The sequence below is a fragment of the Lagenorhynchus albirostris genome, chromosome 3, assembly GCF_949774975.1.
Source record: "Lagenorhynchus albirostris chromosome 3, mLagAlb1.1, whole genome shotgun sequence".
Classification (NCBI taxonomy): domain Eukaryota; kingdom Metazoa; phylum Chordata; class Mammalia; order Artiodactyla; family Delphinidae; genus Lagenorhynchus; species Lagenorhynchus albirostris.
The window spans coordinates 168,013,288-168,022,735 of NC_083097.1; the positions used below are offsets into that span (position 1 = coordinate 168,013,288).

At 51.9% G+C, this 9,448-nt stretch overlaps 1 protein-coding gene across 2 annotated transcripts; it reads right to left on the minus strand.

Moving 5' to 3' along the window:
* Positions 1-508: 508 nt before the first annotated feature.
* EBI3 (Epstein-Barr virus induced 3) lies at positions 509-9,412 on the minus strand. 2 transcript variants are annotated; one of them, XM_060145562.1, is made up of 6 exons: positions 8,386-9,412; positions 7,640-7,763; positions 5,751-5,929; positions 3,943-4,100; positions 1,856-2,000; positions 509-1,559 (listed from the first exon to the last, which is right to left on the minus strand). In XM_060145562.1, the coding sequence occupies exons 1-6, from the start codon at positions 8,450-8,452 to the stop codon at positions 1,540-1,542; spliced, it is 693 nt and encodes a 230-aa protein (XP_060001545.1). In that variant the 5' UTR covers positions 8,453-9,412; the 3' UTR covers positions 509-1,539. The 2 variants fall into 2 exon arrangements, with proteins under 2 accessions (XP_060001545.1, XP_060001547.1); XM_060145564.1 differs by lacking the exon at positions 509-1,559 and adding an exon at positions 2,402-2,547 and having other exon boundaries at positions 1,863-2,000.
* Positions 9,413-9,448: the final 36 nt, after the last annotated feature.

Consider the following 9,448-nt stretch of genomic DNA (forward strand, 5'->3'; position numbering starts at 1 on the left):
GTTCCCGTGTCCCTAGCGCTCACCTGAGGACTGGGGCAGCTCTTACGATCCACACAGCTCCACAGGGAAGCACCCTGGACGCCCCCCACACCCAAGTTTATCTTGAGTCACATTTAGAGACTCAAAGACCAGGCTCCAAACCTACCTCCCCCTACAAACATTCGCTCCCAGATGTCCCCCCCGTTGTTTGCCTCTGAGTTGTCCCTCTAAAGAGGTCGTTCCTTCCCTAGCCTCCTCCCTTCCTTTTACAAATGTTTGTTCTGTGTCAAAGACGTGCTCAGTCACTGGGGACACATCAGAGAATAAGACGTAAGATTTCTGCCCTCATGGAGATCACAGTCTGTCTGGTGGGACTGATGGCACAATAAACACACACAAAAACCCTTTCGGGTCCTGGTAAATGATCTGAAGATAATAAAACAGGGAGACATATGGAAAGTGATGAGAAGGGGCTACTTGAGATGTATGAGTGTCCCATGGCTGCTGTAACAAACTACCACAAGCTCAATATTTTTAAACAACACATTTATTAGAATTTTGGAGGTCAGAAGTCTAAAATGGGTGGCAGGTTCCTTCAGGAGGCTTCAGGAGAGAATCCATTTCCTTGTCTTTTCCAGCTTCTAGAGGCTGCCAGAGTTCCATAGCTCGTGGTCCTGGATCACTCTGACCTCTGCTACCACTGTCACATCACTTTCTCTGTCTCCCTCTGACCCTCCTGCTTCCCTTTTATAAGGTCACTTGTGATTACCTTGGGGCCACCTGGATAATACAATATAACTCTACTTCATTTTCATTAACTTTAAAAAATATATTTATTTATTTGGTTGCACCAGGTCTTAGCTGTGGCAGGTGGGCTCCTTAGTTGTGGCTTGCTGGCTCCTTACTTGTGGCATGCAAACTCTTAGTTGCAGCAGGCATGTGGGATCTAGTTCTCTGACCGGGGATCAAACCTGGGCCCCCTGCATTGGGAGCATGGAGTCTTAACCACTGTACCACCAGGGAAGTCCCCATTTTCATTAACTTAATGAAAGATCCTCAATCTTTAAGGATCCTCAAGATTGTTAAATTAATCACATCTGCAAAGTCCCTTGTGCTGTGTAAGGTATCACATTCACAGGTTCTGGGGATTAGGACATGGATCTCTTTGGGGAGGGTCTTTATTCTGCTTGCCCTAGATGAGGTGGTCAGGGAAGGCTTCTTGGAGGAGGTGACCTTGGAATTGAGACCTGAGTGAAATGTACCGAGAAGCTCCTGGATTGAGAAAATCCTTCAGAGCCTGGCTGTGTTTTCCCCTCCTCAGAGCTTCCCAGACAAACTCATGTCCCATTGGTGTCCACCCACAGTGGGGCTCACATCTGGGCAGCTTTTGAGGTGAACCAAACTGAACTGAACTGAATGGATTCATCATTCCATCCCAGGTGGAACACCCACTACCCCTGCCCTGACTCCCCCAGCCCTGTCTCTTTCTCTGGTCCAGCCCTGACCCCATGTGTGGCAGTGGGGATTCACTGTGTGTGTGTGTCCTGGTCTGTCCTCTCCTCACAGGGTCTCATGTGGATCTGTTAAAAGAAGGAAGAGTCCTCATTCTAGTGACAATGATCCTTTTCTAATTAAACAATTTAAAAAAATCTCATATTCACAGTTCACAAAACATTGCACTGTGTCAAAGGAGGCAGGCAGTACATCCCCATTTCACAGACTGAGAAACTGAGGCTCAGAGAGGCAAAGTCACTTGTCCAAGGTTGCCCAGCAACTCGGCAGCAGTGAACCCAGGCCAGTCAGGTCCCATCCACCCTTAGGTGGATGTCAAGGGCACAGCCCCTCTTCGGGGGTGCAGGGAACCCCCACTACTTGCCCAGGGTCACGGAGGCAACGGCGGGGAGACTCCAGGCGCTTGATTCCCCATAGTCAGTGAGGTCCAGAGCAGCCACCTGGATGCAGTACTTGGCTTGGGGCCTCACAGCCTTGAGGGTGAAGGATGTGCCTTCAATTGGCCCCACCTGAAAGCAGAAGGAGGTCTGGGTCAGTGGAAACAAGGAAGCTATGTGATCGAGCCTTCCGTCCCCATGTTCGGGCTGCTGCTCCAAGACTCAGGCACCGATGTCAATCCTCATCGGCATGCCCTCTGCGGCCCCTGTACATCTTCGGACATCTTAAACATCTTGCTGAGCAGGGAGAGCCTGCCCCTCCCTGGCCAGCCAATTCTTGCTCGACCAGGAGCATGCCTTTCATATAAAAACCAATCCACCCCGAGTCCACACCCCCATCCATCCTCTCTCTGTACTGGTCACACACCAGCCCATATCCCCACCCTGTCCTAAATCACCCCAGGGCCAGATGCCAAGCAACTAGAGACCACCCTGCAGCCCAGAGCCCACTGGAATTATTCAAACTTGCTTACCCTAAGCTGTTCACCTGCCCCGCCTAGGCTTCCCCGAGGAAACCCCAATCCACCTCTGGCCTGGGCTCTCCGTTGGCTCCCTCTTCAGCCTCCTGATGTCCCAAAGTTGCCCACATGGCCCTGCGTGGCGTGATGTGTCCCCTTTTCTGGGGAAATGTAATAAATTCTTCTTTTGATGGCCTTGACCTTTCCATGTCCTCACTCAGGCACCTCCACAGATGAAACTCCCTGGGCACCCATGAGACACCCTCTCAGCTCTGCCTTTCTGGTTCTCCGCCCTGTCCCCTCTGTTCCTGCCACTCCACACTCTCCCTCCAACATCGGGGTCCCCCTCATCCTTGGCATGTCCCATGTCAGCCACCATCAGCAGCTTCCCAAGTTCAGGTCTGACTATGTCCCTCCTTCCTCTGCACAAGCTGTCCCATATGGCAGCTGGATGTGATGCTTTACGTTTTAAATTTAGATTAATTAATCATTGCACAATCTTGCAAATACAGCAAAGTTACCGGCCTGTGTACTTGAAAACAGAGAGCTTCGTGGCATGTAAACTCTGTCTCAATTTTAAAATTGCAAGCATTTACAAAATTAAATTAATGAATACTACATCAGCTTTAAAAGCCCATTCCTCGACTCCTCACCAGGTTGGAACTGCTTGGCAGCCTCATGCGGCCCGAGGCTACCGTCTTGGACAGTGTGGATGTGGAACATTTCTACTGTTGCAGAAGGTTCTAAGGGACAGGATTGCAAAAGCCTAAACCCTGCAGAGACTCAGCTCCTCAGCCCAGCATCCAAGGCTGCCCAGGACACAACTGCCCTGCCCGTATGCTCACTGACTGATACCCTGCCTTTATTTTTTAAGAATGTAAAACAATATATTGGTGCTCTCAATTGAGGTGAAATTCACATGACGTAAAAATTAACCATTCCAAGGTGGATAATCTAGTGGCATTTAGTACATTCACAGTGTTGGGCAACCATCACCACTCTCTAGTTCCAGAACATTCCATCCCCCCAGAAAGAAGCCCCGTTCCCATGAGCAGTCACCCCCTCCCCCTCCCCCAGCCCCTGACAACCACTAATCCAATCTCTGTCTCTGTGAATTTGCCTGTTCTGGACATTTCCCATCAATAGAATCACACACAGTGTGTCCTCCTGTGTCTGGCTTCTCTCACTGAGCATCGTGTTCTCAAGGGTCCATCCACGTTGTAGCGAGTGTCAGGGCTTCTCTCCTTTTCAAGGCTGAGTGATGTTCCCGTGTGTGGAGGGACCACGTTGTGTTTATCCATCATCCGTTGATGGGCACTTGTGTTATTTCCACCTTTTGACCATTGTGAGTGGTGCTGCTGTGAACATTCGTGTACAAGTAATTGTTTGAGACCCTGTTTTCGATTCTTTTGGGTAGATGCCCAGGAGTGGAACTGCTGGGCTGCGTTCACGTTGCACACCAGCACTCCAAGCTGTGACCCACACCCCACTGTACCTTTGCACATGCTCTTCCGTCTACCCGGGAACTGCCCTCCCCGTCACCTCACCCTCCTCACCTGGCGGAAGCGGGCAGCTCCGTGGCGCTTGTAGCGGATCCAGTACTTGAGTGAGAAGATCTCTGGGAAGGGCCAGGACCGGGGGGGTTCCCATTGCACCCAGAGCCGCTGCCCAGGGAGGGGGCTCAGGCGCACACCTTCTGGAGGGTCCGGTTTGACTGACGGACAAGCAGGAGACAGGGTCAGCGGAGGGCACATTCACTCATTCATTCAACCAACCAACCAATAAATATTAATTGAGGGTCTGCTGAGTGTCCAGGGATGTTCTGGATACTAGGGACACAGTAGTCCTGTCACCTTGGAGCTCAATCCCCCGGGCAGAAGATAAGACACAAAGGCAGATCCGAAGGTCATAAAAAGGAGGGAAGAAAGGTCAGGAGTGCAAGGAGGGTAGTGGGTTGCAATGTTTTTGGAGACACAACTCACATACCAGAGAATTCACCCTTTGAAAGTGTACAGTTCAGTGGTTTTAGTATATTCACAGTGTCATGCAATCATCACCACCATTTAATCCGGAACATTCCATCTCCCCAAAAGAAGCCCCATCCCCGTGAGCAGTCAGCCCCCCATTCCTCCCTCCCAAGCCCCTGACAACCAAAAACCCACTCTCTGTGTCTGTGGATTTGCCGGTTCTGGACATTTCCCATCAACGGAATCACACACTGTGTGTCCTTCTGTGTCTGGCTTCTCTCACTGAGCATTGTGTTCTCAGGGTCCATCCATGTGGTAGCGAGTGTCAGGGCTTCTCTCCTTTTTATGGTTGAATAATATTCCATTGTGGGGATGGACACATTTTGTGTATCCATTCATCAGTTAATGAGTATTTGTGTCGTTTATAATTTCTGCCTATTATGGATAATGCTGCTATGAACATTCATGCACAAGTTTTTTCTGCAAACGTGCTTTCCATTTTCTCTTAGATATATACCTAGAATTGGAATTGCTGGATTACATGGTAACATGTTTAGCTCTTTGAGGGACTGCCAGTCTGTTTTCTAATAACCACCAGCAATGTATGATGGTTTGCAATTTTAAAAAAATGCTTAGGGAGGACTCACTGAGGAGATGACATCTGAGTTGAGAGCTAAAGGAGGTGAGGGAGTGAACAGTGTGGAGACCTGGGGGAAGAGCCTTGTGAGCAGGGGGAACAGCACGTGTAAAGGTCCTGGAGCAGGACTGTGCCTGGTGTGTTGGAAGAACAGCGAGGAGGCCCATGTGGCTGGAGCAGAGTGAATGAGAGGGGGAGAGGGAGGAGGGGAGGGCAGGGAGGGGACAGAAACAGATGGTGGGAGCCCTGGAGGGCTGTAGGCAGGGCAACAATGGGACCTGACTCAGGTGCTCACAGGCGCCCTCTGGTGGCTCCTGTGGGGAGGACAGATTGTGGGAAGGAGGGCAAGAGCCCAAGGGGGGGACCCGACTGGAGTGCTCACAGGCACCCTCTGGTGGCTGCTGCGGGGAGGACAGACTGCGGGCAAGAGGGCAGGAGCCCAAGATGGGACTTGACTGGAGTGCTCACAGGCGCCCTCTGGTGGCTGCTGTGAGGAGGACAGATGGGGGTGAGGGCAGGAATAGGGGACCAGGATGGAGGGGCTGCCACTGGTCCAGGTGGGCGGTGATGCAGGTTGCACCAAGTAGGGGCTCAGGAGAGGGGAAAAGTGGGCGGATTCTTGCTGAATTGTGAAGGTGGAGCCCACAGGATCCGTGAGAGAAGGACAGGATCTCATCCTGACAGGTGGGAGGTGGGCGTGTGTGTGTGTGGGAGGAGCAGAAGGGGGACCCTCCACACCCCCACCACTGCCCCTACTCACTGACGTGCTCTGGGACGAACGGCACGAAGCTGCTGCTGACGCCCTGGGGGTGGACAGCCGTGATGTTGAGCACATAGGGCACCATGGAGAACATCTGGATGTCAGGGATGATACAGCTGGTGGCCTCTGGTGTCTGCTGGAGGCAGGGCCAGCTCTCCCCATGGGCTGCCACGCCAAGCCTGGACACCGAGTGTGCTGTGAGGGTCCCAGCACTTCCTGCTGGCCCCCTGTGCCCTGGACCCCAAGTAGGGACAGCAGGTGAGGAGTCCTGCTCTTGGCTGTGTGATCCTAGGGACCCCTCACTCCAACATCACAGAGCCCGGGGGACCCAGGGTCAGGGGTAAAACCCCACAGGGAGATGCTAGGGTCCGGATTCTAACACTTTCTGGGGGGACTTCCCTGGCGGTCTGGTGGTTAAGAATCTGCCTTCCAATGCAGGGGACGTGGGCTCGATCCCTGGTCGGGGAACTAAGATCCCACATGCCGCGGGGCAACTAAGCCCCTGCGCCACAACTCCTGAGCCCTCATGCTCTGGAGCCCATGTGCCACATCTAGAGAGAAGCCTGTGCACCACAGCGAAGAAGAACCTGCATGCCACAGCAAAGACCCAGCACAGCCAAGTAATAATAATAATACAGTTTTTTAAATAAATAAATAAAGCTTTCTGGAATGTCAACATTCCAGCCTTAGAATTCCAACATTCCCAGGTCTACGATTCATGGATTCTGGAATCCGAAATAATAAGATTCCAGTTCTCTCGAGTTCTGACACCCCAAGATTTCAGACTATAGGCTGGAGCTCAGCACTGTCCACAGAAACTTCCACAGCATCCAAAACGTTCTGCTTCTGCCCTGTGGATATGAAGCGCGGCTAGTGCAACTGAGTGGGACTTTTTGATTTATTTCATCTAATCTGAATGAAAAGTTTCCACCTATCAGAAAGCGTGGGAAAGCTCCTCAGAACAACTCAGGTGTGTGAATCTACTTTTCCAAACACAAATGTTATGAAATCTAATCAGAGATCAAGAATATCCAATTGGGGGACTTCTCTGGTGGCGCAGTGGTTAAGAATCCATCTGCCAATGCAGGCGACATGGGTTCGAGCCCTGGTCCGGGAAGATCCCACATGCCGCGGAGCAACTAAGCCCGTGTGCCACAACTACTGAGTCTGCGTGCCACAACTACTGAAGACCATGCACCTAGAGCCCATGCTCCACAACAAGGGAAGCCATTGCAATGGGAAGCCCACTCACCACAATGAAGAGTAGCCCCCGCTCACCACTAGAGAAAGCCGGCGGGCAGCAACGGGAAGACCCAAAGCAGCCAAAATTAATAAATAAATTTATTTGTTCTTAAAAAAGAATTTCTGATTGAATGTTTAGCATCTGAATTGAAGTGTGACACGTGTAAAGCACACATGGAATTCCATGACTTAGTATAACAAGACCGAATGCAAAATTTCTCATTAATTTTTAAAGTATTGATTACATGTTGAATACTTTAGATAATCCTATTAAATGCTATGAAATCAATTTCTAGTATAAGTTTAAATATATGAATCGTATATAAGCATGTTAAAGTACATTGCATTCGATCATATTAAATGATAAACATTTGGAATATTTAGATTTAAATATTTAGATTTAAACTATTTAAATAAAATATTAAAGCCAATGTCACCCATTTCTTTTTCTTTTTTAAATGTGGCTTCTAGAAAATTTTACCCTCCACATGTGGCTCGCAGTACGTATTTTAGGGAGTATATTTCTAAGGGTTGGTGGTGCTCTAGAATTCTGAGGGGTTCAGGCTCTCACGAAGTCCCCAGCTGCCCTGATCCTAGGGGGTCAGCCCAGCTGTAAAATCCCCAGGAAGCCCTCCAGGCTCTCTGACCTGTATGTGGCAATGAAGGACGTGGGCCTGGAGGAGTTTGGAGCGGGCGGCAGGGTCCAGGAGCAATCCACTGCGATCGGGTACCTAGAGGCCTGGCACCGCACCCTGGGCTGGGTGACAGCTGCTGGGGGGCCCGGAGAGAGAGGGAGAGCATGAGCTTCTGATTCACACAGGACCATCAAAGTCCTACCGTGGCTTGGCCCCCACCTCACTGCCAGCCAGTGCTGGGCACACATTAGGAGCCTAATAGAGGTTTGTGGAATAAATGAGTACATGAATGAAAGGCACCTACATCACCTCTCACTCTCCCTACAACCCACCAAAGCAGGAACTATTAGCCCATTTTCCAGATGGGGAAACTGAGGTTGAAGGACCCACAGAGGGGACCTAGGGTTGGTGGGGATTTCTGGGGGGAGGGAGATGCTTTACCGGACCCCCTCTTTGTGATGGTTTTGTTTTGAATCACATGAAATGAATGGATACAATTAAAATTTCTTTCTCTCTCACCCTCCCTTCCTCCAGGCTGTGGCTGCCACTTCCCGGTCCCTTTGGGGTAGCTCTTGCCCTCTCTGTGCCTCAGTTTTCCCCACCCATGCAATGGGATGGTAACCCCCTCCCATCAGTGGTCATACAGAAGGTGTGTGAGCTCCCACCCCACCCAGGATGTTCCACGGCAGACAAAGTCCAGTCCTCAGAGAGTGTCCCTCTGCCCTGGCTCCCCCTACCCTCCCCGGGTCCCCACGTACCTTCTCTCCCGCAGCAAAGTGAGCAACCCACCCAGAAGGTGAGGGTGAGGACAAGTCTTGGGGCCATGGCTCAGGCGGGATCTGCTTTCAGAGGCTGGGGCAGGGAGCACCCTCGGGCAGGCAAGGGACTCAGGTCCCACCCAGGGGAAAGCCCAGCCCCCAGTCGAGGCCCCCTACTTCCCCTTCCTCTTCTGACTCACTGCCTGGTTCATGGGGCTCCGGAGGAGAAGCCCCCAGTCCCTTCCCCGGCCACCCCCAGTCTCGGGTGCGGAAGGCCCCAAAGGTGGGGGCAGAAGGAGGAGGCCACGAAAGGGAGAAGTGGTAACCCTGTGGCCTTTCCCAGAAGAGCCTTCCTTCCGGCTGCAGCGAGGAGGGGGCACGCCAGGGAGGGCCACGATGACAGGGAGAAAGACAGAGAAAGGCCAGGGCGGGGAGGAACAGAGAGCAGCTGGCGCCGACAGAAGATGCCCATCACTCATCAACCACAGAGATGGGGACCCCCACCCCCACCAGCCACATTCCACGCTCCAGGCCACAGAGAGGCAGAAACCCGGGCTCTGGGAAGGTAGCCCCGAACCGTGGACATTCTCCAAGGGCCTGGGACGCCCGGGGACAGGCAGAGCCACTGCTGGACGCTGAGGAAACCTGGGGAACAGGCTGGACACGGAGCTGGAAAGAGCCAGGAACCCCCAGGGGATTTCAGGGGGTTGGCCCAGAGGCAAAGAGGCTGTGGGAGGGTGTGGGACACTCCCACCAGGGCCGGGTTTAGGGTGAGGACAGTGAGGTAAGTCGTGCAGCCTCAGATTCTGTCTTCATTTGACATTTGCATATTTTGTTCATTATGAGCTTTTGGGAACCCCTTCTGACTTTTAAAAATAGTGCAGTAACTGGGGAATTCCCTGGCAGTCCAGTGGTTACGACTTTGCGCATCCAAGGCAGGAGGCACGGTTCAACCCCTGGTCTGGGAACTAAGATGCTGCGTGGCGTGGCCAAAAAAAGAAAGAAAAAAGATACTGCAGTGACATAGTAACAGTGTTCCTCTCGGGGACTGAGTCCTGCCTTG

Coding starts and splice junctions, on each gene's coding strand:
- EBI3 (XM_060145562.1), bottom strand. CDS start 8,452: ATGGCCCCAAGACTTGTCCTCACCCTCACCTTCTGGGTGGGTTGCTCA. Junction 5,930..7,639: donor TCCTTCATTGCCACATACAG/GTCAGAGAGCCT, acceptor CTCGGTGTCCAG/GCTTGGCGTGGCAGCCCATG. Junction 4,101..5,750: donor GTTCGTCCCAGAGCACGTCA/GTGAGTAGGGGC, acceptor CTTGTCCGTCAG/TCAAACCGGACCCTCCAGAA.